The sequence below is a fragment of the Mirounga leonina genome, unplaced genomic scaffold (genome assembly GCF_011800145.1).
Source record: "Mirounga leonina isolate KUSES-001 unplaced genomic scaffold, KU_Mleo_1.0 Mir_129, whole genome shotgun sequence".
In the NCBI taxonomy this organism is placed as follows: domain Eukaryota; kingdom Metazoa; phylum Chordata; class Mammalia; order Carnivora; family Phocidae; genus Mirounga; species Mirounga leonina.
Window position 1 is genome coordinate 22,960,789 of NW_023270323.1, and position 23,947 is coordinate 22,984,735.

Here is a 23,947-nt window from a genome sequence, read left to right on the forward strand (position 1 = left end):
AGTTACAGAATCAGATTTGCTTCGTTTTTAGGATAACTACAGTTGCCATATAAAGAATGAATGAAGGTGGGCAAGAAGCAACATGAGGGAAGTAGTAGTTGAAGGCCATTCCAGAAATCCAGGTGAGAGACAATGATAGACTCAACTAGGATAGTGGTGGTGGGAATAGAGGGATATGAGGAAGATTTTAAGGAGAAAGACTCTACTGACCTGGATTTGAAGACAACAAAAAATCAGAATCAATCATTGCTTTTATATTATAATGGAGCTGGGGAAAGAATTTAGCTGTAACATCCAGTGAGCAGGCAACCTAATCTGGTGGTTCTAGTGTGTGACTCATGGACCAGCAGTTATCAGCAGCCCTGGGGACTTGTTAGGAATGCAAATTCTCAGGCCTCATCTCAGACTTACAGAATGAGAAACTCTGGGGATGGGGCTGCGTTTTAACGAGTACTCCAAGTAATTTTGATACACTCTAAATTTTGAGAACCACAGATCTAATCCTTAAACTAGACATTAGCAAATGAACACAATATAGAAGTAATAAGCCAAATATTCTTTCTGAAAGAATAGTTTTTTTCTGGATCCATTATTCTGGATATTAATTTTATTTATGTATGTATATATGTATTTATTTATTTATTTATTCCTTTAAGATATCACTTTAATTCCTGCACAATTTTTGTATTAGTTTGGATAGACTAGGTTTTGTAATAACAAAAAATGCAACTTTGTTGCATGGTTTCAAGCCACAAAGGTTTTTTTCTTGGGGCGCATGGGTGGCTCAGTCATTAAGCGTCTGCCTTTGGCTCTGGTCATGATCCCAGGGTGCTGGGATTGAGCCCCACATCGGGCTCTCTGCTCAGCAGGGAGCCTGCTTCTCCCTCTCCCACTCCCCCTGCTTGTGTTCCCTCTCTTACTGTGTCTCTGTCAAATAAGTAAATAAAATCTTTAAAAAAAAAAAGAAACAAAGGTTTATTTCTTATTCAAGCCATATGTCCAGTGCAATTTGGCCTGGTGGTTTTGCTTATCTGGAACCAAGGCAGATAGATCAGCTACCATCTCAAATGTATCTGGATATTGTGTCAGAAGGAAAGGAGAAAATAGAAAAATATGCACTGGTTGTTAAAGCTTCTGCCCCCAAAGTTTTCACATTTCATTAGCCAAATCAAGTCACGTGGTATGATATATATATGTTTTTTAAATGGACACAATATTTTGCAGATCCTCCAATCAAGAGGTTGAGTCTATTTCTCTACCCCTTGACTCAGCTTGGCCATATGACTTACTTTGGCTAATGGGACAGTAGCAAATGTGATGTAAGTAGAGTCTTAAAACGACATCAATTTCAAGTTGAATTTATGGGACACTATATCAAACTGATTTGTTCCTCAACACTCTACTAAATAGACTATTACAGTAAGACCCTAAAGATTACTAAAAATTGGCTTTTGGTTTTTGACATAGTGATCTTTGAAATATCGTCTCTCTGCACACAAGAGGCTTATGTATTCTCTCTGGCAAATAGCTAAGGTATCTATTCATCTCTACCCTCCATGGTGAAAGTACTAAATTTACTATATGACCAGACTTGAAACTGACAAAAGGATCCTACCACTGCAGGCAAAGCCCTAACTAAATGTCTAGGTGGGAGGGAGAAGACCCCAAAGAGACAGCAGGAAAGCAGCCAGGGCCTGCTTGGTTCCCTAACTTCTGGATATTGGCCGGAATCTGGAAACTGGCTTGGAAAGCCATGTAGAAACACCTAAGGCTATGTGGACATCTGTATTATCAAGACAAAGATAGCTAGGTTAATTTTGAACTCATTTTTTCCTTGGCCTCTGAGCTTTCAAGTTTGGTTGTAGAATCTTAGCAGCTCTCAGCATCAGGAGTTAACACAAACTCACTAACAAGCACAAATCTGGACAATATCTTGGAAGCCTACCAGTCATGGAATTTAGCATCTCCTAATTTCTCGTGTAAATCACAGTGATGTTTTACACGCTCACGGCTTTCACGATCCACTCTTTGGAACATCTCTTGCTGGAAAATAAAGATAATCAGTGTTATCACTGTAACAATATATCTTGAGGTAAGATTGCAAAACCCTGATAGTTTAATGTAACTGTTTTCCTAAGCCAAGGGCTTTATTTACTTAGTGAGCTTGCAAATCTTGAAAAACACGTTCTGGTAAAACAGGAATGGCCATGTACTTTATGGAGAAAAGAAGTGGTACAACAAGATTGATATTTAGTTTCTGATGATATAAATTCATTTGTGGGTTGATATGGTGTATTATACAAGCATAAGGCAAATCATTCATCGAGCCAAAGAGATCTTTAAAGGTAGTTTACAGTTCTAAGTTGGATTGGTCAGAGAGTGTTGGTTATATTTCATAATACAGCCTTTTTCATTAACAGCACAAATACAGAGATACAGATATAGGCATAGAAATACAGATACGTGTTAAGAAGTCACAGTTTAATAAAAACATGCAGCAGCCTTTAATATGGTAAAGCACTCCACAAATACATAGTGAAGTGAATCAAATGGAAATCTCGGAACTAACTGCTAGTTCAAAGAGTTCTTCAACTGTGCACATAAAATTCCAGTGGGAAAATACAAGTGACCTTTCAGGCTTAGTTCTTCAGTAGGAGGACAGGTTATCATCCTAACTAATCTGACCCAGTGTACCTGATCTTACTGAGCAGTGTTTGTTACAGTGAAAATTTTACCAGATTTGCAAACTGTTTGCCTGGATTTAACCCTTAGCCTTGTCCTTACTGCCTGTGTGAAGTTGGGCAAGTCTTTTAAACCTTCTACAACTCAATACTTTCATCTACAAAATGCAGTTAATAATTCTGGCATTACCTATGTTCCTGGGCTGGTGTGAGGATCAAATAGGACACTGGTTGTAAAGTTGCTTTGTGAACTCTAAACATCCATGCTCCTGTAAGGTGCTATTTTCATAATGATTATTGTGGAGGTCTACTGGGGATGCTGTAAAAAGGGTGCTCACCCACAGGGGAATAAATTACCTTCATTGATCCTTCTCTCTGGGAACAGAAATGTGATAGATATACCTGCTTGAGCCCAGACAGGACAAGAGATGCCTTCAATACTCTACCACTACCCCACCCTCTGTAAATATGTAAGCCATTGCTTAGAATAACATAAGCCAGAACCAACCTGGTTCCTGGTAATCCATGGATAAGTGATCATCTAGTCACATATGTAAGGTCACCTGCTTTTTTCATGTCAGATGCACAAACAGAGCTGTTGCCTGTGAACAGTATGATTTCTGGCCTGAAACAGGGACAGTTTCCAGGACTACTTAGTGGAAATAGTCCATCTTCTCATACCCTAATATGCTGTGCTTTCATGCCATCTGCTACGGGTCCCAGCAGACACTCATTAAAAGGGAAGATGGTACAGAGAACGTTTCATGAAGCACAGAATCTATAAGACAGTGACTCACCTAGGGACCTGCTATAGTATGATGATGGGGCCTTTGGTTTAGATGAAAGTCATATTTGTTGTGCAGTGTTGGCAATTAGCAAGAAGGCGCACAATCCTTTTACAAAATATGGCGCTACCAACAGCCCAGGAATTTTTCCTATGTCGGTAATCACCTATGAGTAACAAGCTAAAAAAGAAAAAGGCATTTACCCCATGGCTATAGCATTCCAGAGGATTTTCTAATTTGCAGCATTTTGCCAATAAATTTTGATATACCGTATCCACTCTTAAAATCACAGGAAGTGCCAATTCTGAATGTCTTCTTGAATATTCATAAAGAAACCTGTATCCATATGAAACAGTAAAATTCAGAAGCCATGAGTTTTCCTTCAAAACCTAATTATGATTATGAAAAATATTCAATATTTTCACTGATTTTAGGCATTTGGAAACTTTGGGAGGATGGCAGGGAGGTTTAATTGACTACATTTTGAGATAAAGAAACAGAATCAATAAAATTACGTGATTTTTCCAAAGTCACACAGGAGTGGTGTCAGATTCAGAACTTGAAACCAAAACAATCTGATAAGCTGATAGTTTCTGGCTCAGGGTCACTACTTACTTTTATGAGAAATTAATTTCCAGTATTTGGATGGGAGCACTTTTCTCAATCATCTTTGAGGCTAGATTTTATAAGTATTAGAATTTTTTTTTTGATAGAAAGTGCTAGCTAGGTATTAAATCATCATCTTCCCCTCTTTTCCAGCTAAGTTTTCAAGCTGGAGTGGTCCAAGCATAATCTATACATTCTTCTGGGTTACAAGAAAGAGAAATCTGGACCCTAGAATGTTTACGAAGGAATCACAAGCACCTTTGAAGTGATCTTATCCAACCCCTTAGTTAAGTAGCTGGAACGCAAGAGCCTAAGGAAATTAAGTGGCTTGACCTACATTCCAAAGTTTATGCATGACAAAGCTAGTCTTTGGAAATCTGGTCTCCCAACTCATAGCTTAATGTGATTTCCAATAGGAAGTTGTGCCTATCGACTTTTCCAGTACCAAATGCAAGTTTAGGAATGAGTGGGTTCCGGCAGTGACATTTACTTTTATAAGCCATATCAAATGTAATTTCAGAAATATAGCTCAAGTCATTCTACAAAGAGCTTTGAAGAAAACTCAAATTCGTATGCATTGTTGGAGTTTAATTGCTCCAAATAATGCTTCACAAAGTGACTTTGGAAATACTTCAATCACACAGCAATATTATTTTAATATTACATACAGAAATCAGTTTGTCTTGCACAAATTAATATGCATTTCGGAATGGACACCTGAGATGTTAATATTCCATCTCTCTAATCTTTAAATGCCACACCATGGCTTTGGTAGTAGGTATTAAATTAATTAAAATAGAAGAGCTCACCAGGTATACCAATCTGAAGCCATTCCTTAGGGATGAGTACCTTAGAGCAAAGTTTGCAAATACTTGACCCTCACTGTGTTTTAAAAAATTCTGTATTAGTTGTCAACACTTAAAAATCAAGCAGCTTCCAGCTTCTTTCAAAATGCAGGGTTGCTGGAGGGGAAGGGGGTAGGAGGATGCAGTAACTGGGTGATGGACATTAAGGAGGGCATGTGATGTGATGAACACGGGGTGTTATATAAGACTGATGAATCATTGACCTCTACCTCTGAAACTAGTAATATGCTATATGTTAATTAATTGAATTTAAATAAAAATAAAATAAAATAAAATAAAATAGAAGACCCAACTACCCCAAGCCTACATTCCCATATGCTAACAAGTGGCTGGAGCTGAATAAGTAGCTGCCACTTTTGACTCCACCAAGCATCTCCTCTTGAACAATTTGAGTCACTCATTTACATCATGGGTTAGCCTCTGTCATCATTCAAGTCTACAACCCTTCCCAAAAAGTCCATAAATATAGTACTCCGTTACGAAGATTTTACAAAAACCTGTATTACTCTTGCAGGAAATCATCTGGCTTGTTGGAGAACTGTGCGCATACAAATCGGTCTTCTGTAAATCTGCTGAGTGGCAAAGATGGAAGATCAGGTTCATCGTCATTTTCTGAGTTGATAACGCATTCCCCTTGGAATGGCACCGGCAGCGCACAGCATGGGCTGATTTTGCTGGAGAGGACCGACTGCTTGGAACAAGTATAGGTCATAAGCTGGCTCTATAAAACATCAAAAGGAGCAGTTGTTTTTGATGACTTCATTCTGAACTTATTTATTTTTATTGTTATTACTAGAAAACCAGAGAAGAACTTGGCATCTTCTATTGCTTTATCCTTGGCAAACTGAGAGACCCAAAAGGTCATGTATAGTGACTCGTTCTAATAAGGAAGTCTTCTCTATTTGACCTCACTCAAGTGTCACAAGCTCTTTTCACATCTCTTTTTTTTTTTTTTTTAAGATTTTATTTATTTATTTGACAGAGAGAGACACAGCGAGAGAGGGAACACAAGCAGGGGGAGTGGGAGAGGGAGAAGCAGGCTTCCCGCTGAGCAGGGAGCCCGATGTGGGACTCGATCCCAGGACCCGGGGATCATGACCTGAGCCGAAGGCAGACGCTTAACGACTGAGCCACCCAGGCGCCCCTCTTTTCACATCTCTTAAGGAATTTAAGGGGAGGCCGACTAGAGTATTGTTTCCATGGTTGGCCCCACAAGATACAAAGGAGAGTTTTATTGTCTTGTTATCAATGTTATTGTTTTAGGATTCCAGTTTAGAAAACATTTTGTCTCTGTCATTTACCACATATACTGCTATAATATTACTATTATGCTTACATATTTAACATATTTACCTACACACACAAATAATTATGTACATGTGGATATGAATAAATTAATCTCTGCACTTAAGAAACTCACAGTCTAACTAGAGAGTCAAATAATTAAACAACAATCATAACACAGTATAACAGAAGTTGTAGGAGAAGTGCATATGTGACCCTTTGGAAGAAAAAAGATTGGCAATCCAGACTGGGTGGAGGTCAGAGTGAAGATCTTAAACAACATGAGTCCTGAAGGACAAATAAAAGTTACTTGGAAACTAAGGAAGAGGAAGAACATTCCCAAATTATTCATCTTTATATATAAAAAATCCTGGAAGTGAGATTATATGACATATTTGGGGAAATGATATGTAGGATCTTTGGGGGTTATTGAGAAAATGTAGTTGAGAAATGATGGGGCTTACTCTGGAAAACAGGGCAGAAATTCCTCAAAAAGTTCAAAATAGAACTACCCTACAATCCAGCAAGTGCACTACCAGGTATTTACCCAAAGAATACAAAATACTAATTCAAAGGGACATATGCACCCCCCAATGTTCACAGCAGCAGCATTCACTATAGCCAAACTGTGGAAGCAGCCCAGTGTCCACTGATGAATAGATAAAGAAGAGGTGGTATATATATATAATGGAAGGTTACTCAGCCATCAAAAGAATGAAATCTTGACATTTGCAATGACATGGGTGGAGCTAGAGGGTATTATGCTAAGCAAAATAAGTCAGTCAGAGAAAGACAAATACCATATGATTTCACTCACATGTGGAATTTAAGAAATGAAACAGATGAACATAGGGGGGAAAAAAACTCTTCATGATAGAGAACAAACTGACGGTTGCCAGAGGGGAGGTGGGCAGGGGATGGGCTAGAAGGGTGATGGGCATTAAGGCAGGCACTTGTGATGAGCACTGGGTGTTGTATGTAAGTGATGAACCACTGAATTCTACTCCTGAAACCGAAGGCCAGTCATCTCGGACTACATGTGTAAAATAAAAAAGGAAAAGACCAAGAACAGATCTACTGGGAATACCAATTTTTAAAGGGTAGCAGAAGAGGAGAAGAAAATTGATGAAAGAAATTGTGAGAACACAGAGGTTCCAACTCAAAAAACTTCTCCCACCACCTATCCCACCACCTTCTAGACACACCTTTGCAGTCATCACTGGAAAAATAAATCATTGCAGTGCTTGACAGCTTTGGCTCTGAAGTCAAACTTCCTGAGTTCTAATCTTGACTTTGCTACTTCCCAACTTTGTGACCTAGGCAAGCTACTTTGCTTCTCGATGCCTCAGTTTTCCTCATCTATAACATGGGGGTTAAAGTAATACTTCCTAAGCTTGTGGGAACTAAACGGATTAATAATTATTAGGAACAAAGAAAGGAGCCTGGCCCAGGTTAAGTACTATAAAAGTGTTTGCTGAATAAAAGTGAAATGCTTAGAATTAGCGGCTGCATGCAGAAATTATTTTTTTAAAGTTTGGACTATAGCAATTATTATACAACCCCAGAATGTTGGTCAATAGTGCCTTGAAGTCAAAGAAAGAGAGAGAACCTTACAACGTAAAATTTAATTATGTTGACTGCGTGATATAATAGACTTATAAGCCCTATTAATTCATATCACCTAATATTAAAAATTAACATCTATTATAAAGGTTATGTGCTTTTTGAGTTGGGTGTGATATTGTGAAGCATCAGGGAATGATATAAGCACCGATAAGTATAAGAAACTTTCTAGAACTTATAATTCAAAGGTATATAATCCATACACCATTCCAAAAAGCATTCGGAGAAATACTCTAATAATAAGATCATTAAATCAATATGAAAAATAAACAGTAGAAAGGGTGCATTTATCATGATGAGGACTGTCACACCGGTTTCTGTCTCAATCCCTGCTCCAGTTTCATGGACAAGTTCTTGCAAACCTTCACAAAACAGGTCATTCTCAATATTGTTACATTATTTCAGAGATTTTGAAAGGGAAAACAGTGCAATTTTTGGAAGGTAACATAACTGAATACCAAAACCTGAAAGTTCTAGATCAAGTTCATGTAAATGCAAATACAGAAATTTGAAAATTATGTATATATAAAATCCAAAATATAGCAAAATGAGATGGATGTAAACAATCTAAAGATGGTTAAAAATTAAGAAATCTTTTAATATGATTCACCAATGAATAAGTTAAGTGGAAATCAAATGATGATCCTAAGAAAACAAAAGAACATTTACTAATGTTACGAATCCATCCTAATTAAAAACAGAACAACCTTGGGATGCCTGGGTGGCTCAATTTGTTAAGCATGGGACTCTTGATTTCGGCTCAGTTCATCATCTCAGAGTCGTGAGATCAAGCCCCTTGTTGGTCTCCGTGCTCAGCGCAGAGTCTGCTTGAGCTTCTCCCCTCCCCCGAACCTTGCTTATGTGCACACTCTCTCTCAAATAAATAAATAAAATCTTTGAAAAAAAGAAAAAACCAATCTCTAAAATAAGAATGAAAAATCTCTTAACACATACACAATACCTTTCTCAAGTCAGTAACTTTAAACCTGTTTCTATGAAAGTCTGGACCAAGATAGGAATGCTAGAACCATTTATAGTTATTATTTTATTTTATTTTTTAAAGAGTTTTTATTTATTTATTTGACAGAGAGAGAGAGACAGCGAGAGAGGGACTACAAGCAGTGGGAGTGGGAGAGGAAGAAGAAGGCCTCCCACTGAGCAGGGCGCCCTAAACGGGGCTCGATCCCAGGACCCCGGGATCATGACCTGAGCCGAAGGCAGACGCTTAACCGACTGAGCCACCCAGGCACCCCCATTTATAGTTATTTTATATTGCTTGCGAATATTAGCTAATACAATGAAATCGTTAACAATTGTTCTGGCATTCCTGACAAGGTGTAGAGTTATAAATGGAGTTGCTGGTTTGGCACAGGTATTGTTTATGTGCTAAAGGATATTAGAGATTTTGTTTTGTTTTGTTTTAATTATGACTGAGTCTGTCAGGCCCCCACTTTCTCTTTACTCTTCCCCCCAAGTTCACCTAATCTTCACATAAATAACATTCTAGTAGTCTGTCCTGAAAAGCCAGGACTCCTTCTAAGTATGCAGGGGAGTGTTTCTTCCAGCACTAGTTGGGATTCCTGCCATACAGAGAGAAGTTCAAGAACAACATTATATTGTGTATCTCCAGGATGAAAGGGGCGGTGACCACGGCCACCCTTCCCAGTGGTCGGGCTGAATATGACATGGACTTAACAACCACAATAGGTACCAAAGAAGAGCTGTGGTCTGACCCCAATTCTGTTCCAGCAACGTAAATGGTTGAGGACATAGACTCCGAGGGATGCTACTGAGTGTCTATGCAATGCCTTTCTATTTTAATTCCTGTAGTTACTCATATCCCTTAATCTTTCATGGAATGGGACTAAAATAGTTGAAGGTGGGGGCTCCTGTCCATAAGAGTCATGGACATCCCCATGAAATTATGATACTAGTCCTTCTTTGTTGCTGCATTTTATTTATCATGATGAAACATTATTTAATTTTCTAACTTGCAGAATGAATAGCAACATGACTTGTAACCTCTGATTTACCAAAGCCTCATCAGGTTTTTGACAGTTACAATTTTTCCTTCTCTGGGATTTAGAGACTTTATACTTGGATGAGGGGCAGTTCGTGCCCCCAAACCTCAGGCCCACATCTTTTTCTTGATGTTTCTTTTTTCTTCCAGGCTGATGTGGCCTGGGGCTCTGGGTTGCAATTCCTGGACTTGCTTGGGATTCAAAGGTGAACAAAATATAAACTCAGTTTGGAAGGAAATTAGAGGTCAGCTCTAAAAATTAAAGAATAACAGAATAAAGTGAAGAAAGACAAGATAAGTAAGGAAGAAAGGGAGGGAAGGAGGAGTGGAGGGAGAAAAGAAGTGGGGGAGGGAGGAAGAAAAAATCATTGCCTGAGCTGGGACAAGACAAGAGGGGAGACACGACTGGTAATTCTACTGGTAAGATTGAGAAATGCTCATTATTTTGTTTTAGATTCACGACGTACCATGGTCACCTTTGTTTAAGAATTGCAAGTTTTGGGGCACCTGGGTGGCTTAGTCGGTTAAACATCTGCCCCCAACTCAGGTCTTGATCTCAGGGTCCCAGGATTGAGCCCCATCTTGAGCTCTCTGCTCAGCGGGGAGTCTGCTCCTCCCTCTGCCCCTCCCCCTGCTTGTGCTTCTCTCTCTCTCTCTCTCTCTCTCATATAAATAAAATCTTAAAAAAAAAAAGAATTGCAAGATTTTCAAGACTGAGGTGAGTTTTAAGAAAGGAGAGGCTCTCACCCTGCCAAGTACACATGCTACTACATCTCCTTCACAGCACGTCTGATGCAGATTTTTAGTATCCACGGCCAGCCTGGCAATTTCAGAAAAGTCAGCTTTGGGTTGTTTTTTAGTCAGCAGAACCAATTCCCTGAAAGAAAAATAAGTACATCTTAAACCGTATTTTGAATTCAATCCCTTCTAAAATTAGTTCTAGTTCATTGAGTAACCAAAATAATAGAAACACATTTGCAAATGTAGGAGGAAGAGAGTATATTTTAAATGCCTTCCATTTCTTCCACGATAGCACTCAGAGCCACACAAAGATCTAAATCACAAAACAAACACCATTCAATTCATAATCATGCAAAATATAGTCATTTTCATCATTGAAATGATCACTTAAGAAGCTGAGTTGCTTAGACGGATAATTTGGAAATTTATCTGACCTGACTTTCCAAGTAAAATTCTTCATCATAAAGACAATAATTCTAAGAGTCTTGGGTCTCCCTTGCTTCTCCCGTTGACAACTGAGCAACATCCCCAAAATGTCTCTGGCAATCGGGAAAATGGGCCTGCCTTATAAAGAGAACTAAGCTTCCATCCAGCCCAATGCTGTCCCAGATTAGGCAAGAAGGTGATATAAGGAAGGATACATCCCTTCACAGGTAAACTTGGACAGAAATACAATCTGGGCCAGGAAAGAGGCGCACTGAGTAAGATCAAATTCTCCTCACCCCACACTCTTCCATCCCCACCCACAAAACACCACTAGATTTTTCTGTTCTGCATGACACTAGAGCGAAAATCTTTCCTATCTTCCCAGAGAAAAGAATACATTTTGTCTGCCAGGTTTTATCAGGCAGAACAATTAAGAGCCTGTGGAACAATTAAGAGCCTGCATCTTCATGTATAGAATCTTTTGTGCACTAAGGCAGAGATAAGGGGTCTGAGCAGATGGAAGAAACTGAGGCAGGAGACAGTGGATAGAGATGAGGATTGTGTAGTTTCAAGCCCAGCTCTATGTGCCCTATTGAATAGGCAAGTAGCATAGCTGTAGAGAAAGGAACCAGGTTTGCATTGAGAGACATTATTAAATGAAAAAAAAAACGATTGTCAAATGAGTTTGATCAAATGGGGTGATCCAACAGCAACAGAGTTCACATATGTCAATCAGTAACTTACACTGCTTTGGCTACTTTGTGGTTGAATTTAATCCCAATTTCACATAAATGGTGATGCCTCAAAGATATTTCTCTAACGTATTTTCTGATGGGTTCTAGCTGTAAGTAGAAAAACACTCATCAAAGAAATGTGTCTGTAACAGCAAAAGTCCCTCTTGTCGTTAGTAAACAAGAAAGAAAAGTAAAAGTTGTTTATCTCCTCAAAATTAGAAAGTCCTTATTGTCTTATTTAAAAGAGACCAAATGCAAAAGCACAATGTGGTTTGTTTGTTGGTTTGTTTGTTTTATAAAATAGCATCTTACTTCCCAGAGATCACTTGTTCTAGAACCTCAAACATTTGGAATAAAAAGAAGACATGAAATTGAGCAACCAAAAATCCAGAGAGCCACAAGAATAAATTTCAATAATGTCTTACAGTTGTATTTTGTTTTTATCAAGTTACTAGCTCTGTCATCTTGGACATGTCTCCTGCTTATCTAGAATATATGCTCCAGTTTGGCAATATACATTAATGAAGCCCCTCCCCAAATATGTTCATAATTTTTAAACCAGGATTTTTACTTTGGAAACTATCGCAAATAAATTCTTCTACATAAAAAAAAAAACACAACTATTAAAAAAGAAGAACATGCATGTTTTGTTACAATGGCAACATTTTAGAGACAAATAAAATGTCTCAACAGCAGAGTGATGGTAAAATAAATAATGGCACAGGGGCGCCTGGGTGGCTCAGTCGTTAAGCGTCTGCCTTCGGCTCGGGTCATGGTCCCAGGGTCCTGGGATCAAGCCCCGCATCGGGCTCCCTGCTCGGCGGGAAGCCTGCTTCTCCCTCTCCCACTCCCCCTGCTTGTGTTCCCTCTCTCGCTGTGTCTCTCTCTGTCAAATAAATAAACAAAATCTTTAAAATAAATAAATAAATAAACAAACAAACAAATAAATAAATAAATAATGGCACATTAATTTTGACAAAATGTATACTTCTAATAAAAAGTAGATATATTTAAATCTCGAATCAAAACTAGATATTCAGTGTGATCACAACAATGTACAAAATAAAATCTGTGAATAGAAAAATGAATAAAAGGAAATACACTAAAATTGGTATCTCTGTGTGCTGGGAATATTAGTAATATTTTAACATTTCAGAACAGCTCTATATTTTCACTTAAAACATTATAATGACCATAGATTATTTTTACTTTGGCTAACTATACCTTACAGTGCTATTTTTAAGAACAAGTTAAAAAATATATACAAAGGCAATATTCAAACCATAAAACTAGCACAATAATTATAATTTAATTTAGTAATTATTATTAAATTTAACTAATTATATTTTATAATTAATTATAAATGTAATTACTGCTTTAATCTTTATTTTGTTGTAGTATACTCATTTAAAATCTAGTATAAACAAGCTTGTCTACTTCTTCAAGAGTCTCTGAAGACTTAACTCATAAACCACATTCTCTAATCATAAACACAATTTTTATACACTTGGTTATGTCATTTTCTCTGAGGAATAAGCAAGAACCACTAGGAATGGATATCCTGGAAGCAGCAATACTGTAAAGATCATAAAGTGGGGTAGAAGAGGGAAGAACTCTTGGCTAACTTTATAGGGGCATGTTATACATTAAGGAAAATTCTCCACTGAGAAGTGTTAAGATTAAGAAAACTTAAAAGAGTAAGCACAAGTTACTTTAAAAAAAAAGCTTAACCTCCACAAAAAAGTTCATTCTTTAGAAATGTGAAGTAATGAGATATAAGTCTGCATGATCATTTGTTTTTCTGTTTTTCATTAATACAAACCTAAAAGGAGAAAAAGACTGTCCTGCTTAGGAACTCAGAATTGACTTCTGAAAAAGACACTAGGGGACAAATAGAGAGGGAGGTAATATATTAAAGCTCTCTATGATAATGATAATATCTTTAATGATAATAGCAATAATTATTGAGTACTGAGCATGTGCCAGAAACTCTCTAGACACATTATTTAATTTCTTATCTAAGGTAGATGATGAGGAGCTCGATAGGAAAAATAGGTTGAGAGGAATAGAGAAATAGGGGTTTTGAGGAATATGAGATAAATTTGCACTGAGAAGATCAAAGAAAAGAGTAAGAATAAAGTGGCACTGCATTTAGTCTTGAATTCATCAAAATGACTATCAAACTACTACTCATTTCAGTACAACCTTTGGAAAATCCATCTGGTGCCCTCTCTAGTAAAGATGGTCATTTTATGTTGATATTTGAAACCTTTAAGGAGATGCGTGAAAAGTACTTTTATCTTAGAACTAATCACTGATTTACATCTCTTCAATGAAAGAGAAAAGCCACATGGTTAAAATTAAGTGTGATAGATTGTATTTTCCAATGATGGCTGCAGCGATATCTTCTATCCCGGGCTCTTCTTACAGTGAGACCTTGACAATCTTCCCATCAAGAGGTACAGTATAGATACTCTCCTGTTGTTTTTTTTAAGATTTTATTTATTTATTTGAGAGAGAGAGTATGAGAGAGAGCACATGAGAGGGGTTAGGGTCAGAGGGAGAAGCAGACTCCCTGCCGAGCAGGGAGCGAGATGTGGGACTCGATCCAGGGACTCCAGGATCATGACCTGAGCCAAAGGCAGTCGCTTAACCAACTGAGCTACCCAGGTGCCCTATATACTCTCCTTTTTAAACCGGTGAGGTTTTATGGTGTTTCAACCAATAGTGTATGACAGAAGTAACTTCTGAGGCTAGCTCATAAAAAGGCCATACAACTTCTGCTTTAGCCACTAGAATATGCATTCTTGAAGACTTTGGCTATATGTAAGCAATCCAGCTGCCCTGAGGCTACCATGCTGTGGGCAATCCCAAACTAGCCAAGGCAGAGAGACCACGTGGAGAGACCCTGAGACTCTATGAGAAGAAAGCGATGTTGAGCTAGCCCCCAGGTGCTTCAGCTCCCCAGAGTTCTACCACAAGAAAGATCATGAGCCAGAACTGCCCAGATGAGCCCTTCCTGAACTCCTGACCCACAAAAATCATGAGAGATAATAATATAACTGTTGTTGGCTTGAGTCAATAAATTTTGGGGTGTTTTGATATGCAACAATAGTAACTTGAATATTAAATACTTATGATGAAGTAATGTCTATGCTAAACCATACTTTTCAAATTGTAATAACAATATGAATTGCCTCAGTATCTTATTACAATGAAGTCTTATTTAGTAATCTGGAGAAGAGCTTCAGATTCTGCATTTCCAATGAGCTGCCCGGTGATGCATATGCTGCTGGTCCACAGTCCACACTTTGCAGAGCAAGGCTCTAAATAACAGTTGACATATGAATATTTTACCTTTATCTGGAAGCATTCAGTTTTATTTTCTTCTTGGCAACATGACTGAATAGCTGTTTCATAGCAAGCAGACATGGTCAGAATAGTGGGTCCATACAAGAATGGATGCTTTTGAGACGTTTCATAAATGTACCTGTAATTTGGAAAATATGAGGTTGTGTTATTTAGAATTCAAGAACATGTGCCAACACTGTTTCTTCATCTAGTTTTGTTGACCTGAACTTCTAGAATTTCATGGTGAAAGAGATGAGGTAGAATGATACATAAACACATCACATGTTCACGTCACTCTGGACAGTTAGTCAGACATTCACTGAATGCTCATGAAATGACCAACTGTAACTTCCAGGCTGGTGGGGAAAGAAAAAGTAACTAAAACTTGTCATTTTTATATAAGAAGTATAAGATAGAAAGTTCAGTAGTCCAAACTGAATTGTAAATGCCAGATTGTACAGCTGGTGCAGGAGGATTAAATTTAGAATCTATTAGTGATGGGGGAGGAGTCTCTCAAGATCATCCAGAAGTTCTTTCTAGACTAGGAAAGTTAAGGCCATTGTCCTCCAAGATATGCCCCTCAATATTTTGATTTGTTACTAAGTCCCCTGTCTTTATTTCCCTCTCTAGTTCATTCATTCCTCACCCTCGAAGAGCTGGGGCATCACCTCTGCCTTTCAGTTGTAATACATATCTCCTCCTATTTTTGCAAAGCTTGCTCAAAAGACCCCACAGACACACATGCAAAAATATTCAACAAGATGACATTACAGGCAAAAACTGGCTCAATGCTCACACAAATCCATTTTCTTTTCCTGTGCGCACAGGGAGACTCCTTTTCCAGGCTCCCTTGCAGTTAGGTTGAGAACATGTAACTGAGTTCTGGATGATGAAATATGAATGAATATGCTCCACACCACTTTGAGGTGTGGCTGTTAATGTCTCAGCACAGTTCTCTGCTCTCTTTTTCTGTTTCACAGTGACCTGGGAAACACATGCTTCAGATAATAAAGAGATGGAAACATCTTGCATTCCCGAGTTACCCCTTGGAGAATTCTCAGGAGCTGAGGCAAGTTAGAGAGAGATGAGCTGCCAAGTGTCAGAGTAGCCAACTAAAACAAAATAAAAGTAACACTCAAGACTTTAATCATTTATTGGGATAGTTTGAGCAAGAGGTTGAACTGGAGAAAGGGCTGACTCCCCAACCTCTCCCCCTGTCCACTTTCCCTCCATGATCCCATACCATTACCAGCCGAGGATCAGGTAGAGCACCACAGACTTGGGGATGGCTTTCTCCTGCGGGATTCCCAAACAAAAGGCTCCTGTGGTTTTAAGGACCCTGGGGCAGGGGGGAAGGGGAGGGAAAAGGACTGGGAGTGGGAAAGCCCTGAGTGCTGAGCCAAAGTGCACCGAAGTCTGTCCAAGTTTCTCCCTCCATCCCCCCAGTGAGGAAGTCACAGCAGGGCTGGGCTAGGAATGAAACTATGCACAAAAACATGGCTGGTATGGGGGGAGGAAGGAACCCAGCCCGTGACTACAGCTCCTTCAGAGACTGAAATGTGTTTTGTCCCAGTCCGGTGTGGGAAGGGCAGCTTGCCCCTCTGAGGCCTGTGATCCATAATTGCCTACTGTCAGGCCTGAAAAAAAAAAAAAAATCATGCCCAGGATTCAACTAGGAGCCAGAGAGAGCCAAAGAGAACCACCCAATTTAGACTGTGATATGAAAAAGAAATAAATCTTTACTGAATCCAGCCAATATTTAGGATTTTAGGATTTATTTATAAATTTAGGATTTCCTTGTGACCACAGCACAGCTTAGTCCATCCTGATTATTATAGTACTATCCTTAATGCAAGTTTATGATGTAATATCTGTAAAGTAGGCCAATATCACCAGAAAAATGGTGACACCAGAAAACCAGGTTTTCAACATTGAAAGGAAAGGATAATGGAGGAAGTGATAGAAAGAATAGGGACTTGGTTCATGTTTTAACTTGCCCCCACCCCAAGTTCCTTGGATAATACATAAATCTGTATGCCTGCTCCTTTGGAATCTAACTTCAAGTCCTTTGGGGATCCCAGAGAAGAATACAGCTGCAGAAACCGCTGAAGTCAAATGAAAAATTTCTACTGTTGCCTTCCCTGGAATGATTGAAAAAGCAATTATATCTCATGACAAATAGCCAAGGAAATGCTTAACATATTTTAATAGAAATTCCTGAGTGCTACAGAGTCTAAAAGACAAAATCCCACCCAAGAAGGTGGCTAGAGTTTCTGGGGTCAGGGACTATATCCATATGTGACTTCATCAGAAGACTATTTCTTGCTGCTCTCTGACCAGATAGGGAAGAGTGGTGCCATAACAGAAGACAAGAGATTCGCAGGAGACCTGAAGCACTAACCAAACATCAACAGAGACCTTATCTAACAACTGGTGTGTAGCAATCCTGTGGTAACATTTCCTTTTGGTTAAAAGTACAAAATCTTTCTTGTGGGTGGATGGCCGAGGTGGTAACCATCAGAAATTTCCATATCCCCTCCTTTCAGGCAAATGGTAGGATTGTGCATTCCCACCCCCTCTGAGGTGACGTATGACAATGGGACTTGCTGGTTAATGATGTGTGAGAAGAAATGATGAGTGTTGCTTCTAAACAAGCTTAAGAAGCAATGCATGATTTACTATCATCCCCTTCCCTTGCCATAGCAATCAAAGGAGCAAGTGTTGAGATGGTGTCTTTGTCAACCTAGGTCCCTAAGTGACTATGATAAGCAGACCTCCTACCAATCTACATTGGACAGATAGCATGAGTGGGAAAAAAAACAAAAACAAAACACCTTTTATTATATTGAGATGCTGAAAATTAGAGATTATTTGCTACCAAACTAAAGTTAACTTATCCTGGGATTATTACTTTTGCTTTTTAAAAACGTATAAAAGAAAAAAAATCATCCACAAACCATGGAGGGAGAAAAATAGGCCAAATAATTGAACTGAACATTATTCATTAGCAAGACTTAAAAAAGTCTGTCTGCACTTCCCCCCAAAAAACCCTCCTCATTCTCCCCAAGGGGCCCCAAACCCCTGGAAGTTTAGTCAATAGGCTTCTATCAGCAGAGTTTCTCAAGCCCAACTTGTAGAAACAGGACAGACAAGCAGAACTGATATTATCAACATACACATGCCTCCCAACATAAGGCAAAATTTTTGGTCAATATGAAATTTCACCAAAGCCATTCAATACCTCTGCTCTTTATTGTGTATGCTGAATTAAGGGTTTATTTTTGTGCTACAGTAACAGTTCCCTTAGAAGATACTCAATATGAGCCAATCTAATTTCAAATCTCCAAAGTTTAACTTAGTATAAGGAAAAGCTTTCTAATAATTAGAGCCATTTAAAAAATGGAATGTCCCTATTGTAAGGTAACATAGGGTCAAGCTTGATTGGAAGTCAGGTTCTATCGTCAGACTTACCATAGAAGCTTACAATAATTAAAACTGCTATTGAAAATTCCTTAGATAATCCAAAGGCACAATAACTATGGTTTTGTGTATTTGTAGACTACGCTATATTGTGAAAAATCTGAAAGAGCTGACTTTTCCAGCCAGCTCTGATGTATGTTACTGTTTCCTTGGTTGAGAATTAAATGAAGTTGTTGCTTTATAAGTATGAGACAAATAATTAGAAAATTATTTTTCCTTGAATAATTATAGTTGTCTGCACATAAGTTAAGATTAGCATTTAAAATAATTCCTTAATATTGACTTCATTGTAAATATTCAAGAAGAGATTAGATTCACTGCATGAGTATTGGTTAGATTTTGTAATCTCTGAATATTCAACCCAAACTTGATTTTATAATTCTCTCTTAGAGTGGAAGCACGATAGTAAATAGGTAGCTGGGTCCTATTTTGGTTCCCATTTGGTTGCCCCTGATGTCAGACAAGTTGGAACCTGCCCAGTCCTCATCCCTTAGTCCTTTCTTTTCCCCCTTTCTTTTTTAAGATTTATTTATTTATTTGAGAGAGAGCACGCATGCACACACACGCATGCAAGCAGTGGGGAGGGGCAGAGTCTTAAGCAGACTCCACCCTGACCGCAGAGCCCGAGGCAGGGCTCGATCTCGAGACCCTGAGATCATGACCTGAGCTGAAACCAAGAGTTGGACACTTAACCGACTAACCACCAGGCACCCCAGTCCTTTCTACCTAAGTGGCTAGGGCCAATTAATTTCTTTTTGAAGGCTCAGTAATGTCGGGGGCAATTCTGCCCCCACATGGGTGAATTAAAGGAGTTTACATTATTCAACATCAAGTCACCCTGTCTGCTCATTCATCTCTGGTCTGAAGTTTCATGTCTAAAATCTGAAATCAAATCACTACCATCCTCCTTACCCTCTAGAACCAGCAATCAGGTCATTGCCTTATTCCCGTTGTCTGAGCCTGTCTTGATAAGATGGCTAGAATTGCATTCCTTGAGAACTAAAGTTTTTTGTTTCTCTTATCATTTCTACCTCTCTAGGCATTGGTTTCCAAGCCACTTGCTCACACCCCTTTACAAATAGACCTCTATGCTCACTAGAAAACAAAATAGGAGCTTGCCTACCCATTTGCTATAATGCTGTCCACTCCAGGTGGGAATTATAGAATCAGATTTTATGAGTAGAAAACTCATCTCTGTCTAATCTGCAATTGTCACTTATTCTTAGGTTCCCAATGACAGGCTCTCTCCATGCCCATCAGATACCCTCTCTGCTATCCCTTGATGAATCTCCCAAATGCCAGCCCCTTGTCAGACCTATTACCTGCTCTCTGTCCCCAGTACTCCGTTTATTATGCTCTGCCTACTTGCTGTGCCTTTCAACATCATTTGCTACTGGTCTGACTAATCTAACCATTAAGGAAATGGGTCCTTTATATTGCCCTCGTAAAAATTATTTTTAAAATTTTTTTGTCCTAGTCATTTTTAATGTTTCTACAAACAGACATTTTCATGCCCTGTCAGGTTTACTGAGATTGTAATTGTCATTCTGAGGGAGAAAAATATACATTGTAGGTCAAATTTTTACCTTAATTCATGTAATAAAGGATTGTGTTCTCGGAGGCCCATATTTATATAAAAGATCAGTCTTCAAAATTGGAAAACACTCTTCTTCAGAGAGTATGGCAAGGAGAAATGACTTACCTCTCCTTCACTGACACTTGATTCACTTTGTCCATCTCACAGATCTGCTCAGGATTTGGAATTTGGAATATGTCACTGTAATCTGCATCATCTTTTTTGTATAATAGGAAGCACTTGAGTCTTGCTTTGTTATTTATATTGCAACAGTCAGAAAACTTCTGTTTGTCAGCCTTTCCTTGGTTATTACAAATGTGCTCTAGGAAGGTAGTCATCTGCAGGAGGAAATAATAATTTAAAGGGGAAGCATGTGTGATCTACATTCCTAGGAAAGTTAAAGAATTATTATCAAGAAAAGGCCACTGAGCATATGATCTTACACTCTGTATTTAATAATCCCTGGACATAGCTCTTTTGAGCAAAAGTTTTTTAGGTTTTTAAGTCTAAATTCCCACATGCTAGACATGGACCAAATGGAACTTATCACTCTCTCCTTTCCAAAATAATTGTGATTTCAAATTCATTTTCATACAGTTGTTAAGAGGTATTAAACATAAGCCAAAATTCCAGAGCCTAATGAAATCAGGGTAATTTTTGTAACTATCCACCAAGAAATAAATGTCATTTGCTTCCCCTGCTTCCTAATTGTTTTTAGTTTGGTTTCCATGGGAAGTTATTTTAAGAATTGAACTCCGAGGCAGTGTGTATTCAGTGTCAAATGTTCAAATGAAAATGTAATAATTCAGTTAGTTTTCAAATACCTTTGAGTGGCAGTAAATGTGTGGGATGCTGTAAACTGCAAACAACATACATATCCAGATTTAGGGAATAAAGGTGGGGAAAAAAGGCCATCTTTTGAAGTAGAAATAAGAAGGAGTCACTATAAAATAAGTGAGACTAGTGACTGGCAGAAGCACTTCATTTCCAGTGTCTTTGTAGGGATGCCTGGGTGGTGCAGTCAATTAAGTAGCTGACTCTGGATTTTGGCTCAGGTCATGATCTCAGAGTCCTGGGATCGAGCCCCACATAGGACTCCACGCTCAGCAGGGAATCTTCTAGAGGATTCTGTCTCCCTCTATCTCTTCCCCTTCCCCAACTCTCTCTCTAAAATAAATAAATAGATCCTCTAAAAAAATAAGATAAAATAAATAAAATGTGTTTCTAATTAGACTGATGGTTTTTCTATGTCTACTAAGAGTCTAGTAAGAGATAGGTTTTAGCCCCAAGAAGATGGAATAATAAAAAAAAAAAATTACCAATAGAGAAGAAAACTGTTAATTTGTAGTTCAAAATATTTGGCACGAGACAAGTGATCCAAAACATATGTAGATTGTACAAATATGTTAGTGTTCATCAAGAATTTGCTCATCATAAGATAGACACACTTTATGAGACAATAGTAATCCCCGAGATTTTCTACTAACTAGGAAAAAGAGCCCACAATAATATTCACTTCTTTCTTCCTTTTCATATACTCTTAAAAACTTTTTAAAATTAGTACTTTGATTTCCCAGGAACATTTATATGATGATGTCAGATAATAGTATTCCAGTGGGAGAGGCGGAGCAACCAGCCAAAATGAACAAATTGGCCTCTACATTATAATTCATTCTCTTGAGCATTTGGTTCTCTGAGTCTGATCTCCCAGAGATGAAATGAAGAACTGTAGGCTTAAAAACCTATAAAGGTTGTATTTTGAGTGTGATTGATATACATATTGTTGCCTTAAAATCCCCTACTTAATTCTTCAACATTCCACTTCATAACAACACCTTTTGGTTGGAATTTTAGTTTAAATAAGAGAGAGAAAGGAAAACATGATTCACCTACCAATTGGTGAGAGCATTCTGACGGTGACTCATGTGCCTTGAGGATCTTGCACTTCTCCGCAAGATCTACCAACTCTTCAACTATGGTTTGTACTTCTTCATAAGTTAATTTCTGAAGAAACTGAGCAACCATAATCCTGGCGCTGAAACATAACACTTGTGAGAGTGTTAAAGATAAAATCGAACTTTTCCTCCATCATTGTTAGATCACTGCCCCCTCCCCATTCCAAAATTATTGTGATTTCAAATTTCAGAGGGGAGAATGTTGATAACAAAACTCACATGTCTCTTAAGTTCTCCTGCAGATAATTTGGGCTATTAATGTGGCGCAAGGCTGAAAAAAATGAGATTTTGTTTGCATAAGAGGATATTTTCAAAATTGAAATCTCCCTTTATAATTCTGTAATCCGTATTTATTCACTTATAAATTTTCAGATCTTTTTTATTTGCCACCAAAAATTAAAACAAATTTTACCAGACTATATCTTCACTTGTGTTTAAACTACATTCTGTGAATGACTTATTTCTATTCAAATATATTGTGTACTTAACATCTGTCATTAGCCCACAGATAAGTTGCATGTACTTGTGTTGACACACCTGAATTAATTAACATGATTTGGTTATTTAACTCTTTATATTAGAAGTTACTAGCATATCCAAGGGATACTAAGAAAATTAAAGTTTAACATTGGGAGCAGATGTATAAACATTAGCACTTTGCCAGGCGTCATTTGGCAAAGACAATATCTCACCCATTTTGGATTTACTCATCAACTTTATTTTTTTTAACACCTCCACTCACCACACACACACACACACACACACACACGTTATCTATTGAAAACAATATCTTCTTATACTAACAGCTTCCAAAGAGCTGAGCCTCTTTCTGTTAAATAAAGAAACTATTATCATCTCTAATACGGGGAAAGGCTTTGGAGTCAGTTACTCTGAGTTCAATTTCTAGCTCTGATACTGAATGTGGCCTTGGGAAAATAGCTTAAGCTCTCAAAGTTTCTGTTTCTCTACCTAGAAAAAATAAATAAACTCTACCACATTGGATAGTTGTTAGGATTAAATGGAAACATACGTGTGTAGCGCCGAGCACAGCACCTAGCACAGAATAGGTACTGAAGAATGTAGCTCATAATATTATTCCTGCTACTATAAACACAGTTGCTTTATCCAAAATCATTTACCCAATTTCAAACACAAGTTTGAAATGTATCTTTCCCTCACCTAGAGTGGAAGTAAGGCTAAAACGAGATCTTCCTGTGTGTGTTGCCTCAATATATTAGCTCTCTTTCTGCATCCCTTCCACAAATTAATTTCTAGCAATTTCCAATGACTCTGTTGACAATGATGAGCCCTGAGGAAGATAAGCCTTTCCTTATATTTTAGTAGATATTTTAGTAGTCATCATGCCTTATGTCCTGGCACATGGGATGTATAGATTGTAAATAGGATCCCTACCTGCAGCTAGTAAACTTCTCTGAAGAGTTTGACATTGAACGTAGCTGAAGAAAACAAGAAAACATATGGGTCTAAGAGTCTTCATTGTTCCAGATGAACCTTTAAAGAAGGTGCTCTATCATCTGAAAGAAATGAAGAATCCTTTTTATACTCTTTTCAAGGAATTACTATTAATAATTAACCTTTTCCTGGTGAATATTTTTTCTAGGCCAGTACGACCCTGATAAAATTGAAGAAATTCATGACAATGGAGAAATATTGCTAATGGATGGCATTCATTAATGAATACTGGATTTTAAAATGAGTCATGTCAATCTACTTGTTTTTTTTTTTCAAGATTATACCATGTAGGCCTTGTAGTAATCAATAAGCACCTTTGGTACAGATCTCATTTCCTGGGAATGCC

At 38.1% G+C, this 23,947-nt stretch overlaps 1 protein-coding gene across 1 annotated transcript in view; it reads right to left on the reverse strand.

Moving 5' to 3' along the window:
* LOC118010853 (alpha-fetoprotein-like) overlaps positions 1-23,626 on the reverse strand; it is a 43,266-nt gene extending 19,640 nt beyond the window's left edge. The window contains exons 1-10 of the mRNA XM_035005567.1: positions 23,542-23,626; positions 22,348-22,399; positions 22,067-22,208; positions 20,300-20,511; positions 15,124-15,256; positions 11,777-11,874; positions 10,613-10,742; positions 5,445-5,659; positions 3,670-3,802; positions 1,946-2,043 (exon numbers count right to left, since the gene is read on the reverse strand). Of these exons, the coding sequence (XP_034861458.1) occupies positions 1,946-2,043; positions 3,670-3,802; positions 5,445-5,659; positions 10,613-10,742; positions 11,777-11,874; positions 15,124-15,256; positions 20,300-20,511; positions 22,067-22,208; positions 22,348-22,399; positions 23,542-23,626 (1,298 nt within the window). The remainder of the gene's footprint in view (positions 1-1,945; positions 2,044-3,669; positions 3,803-5,444; positions 5,660-10,612; positions 10,743-11,776; positions 11,875-15,123; positions 15,257-20,299; positions 20,512-22,066; positions 22,209-22,347; positions 22,400-23,541) is intronic.
* Between the last annotated feature and the right edge of the window lie 321 nt (positions 23,627-23,947).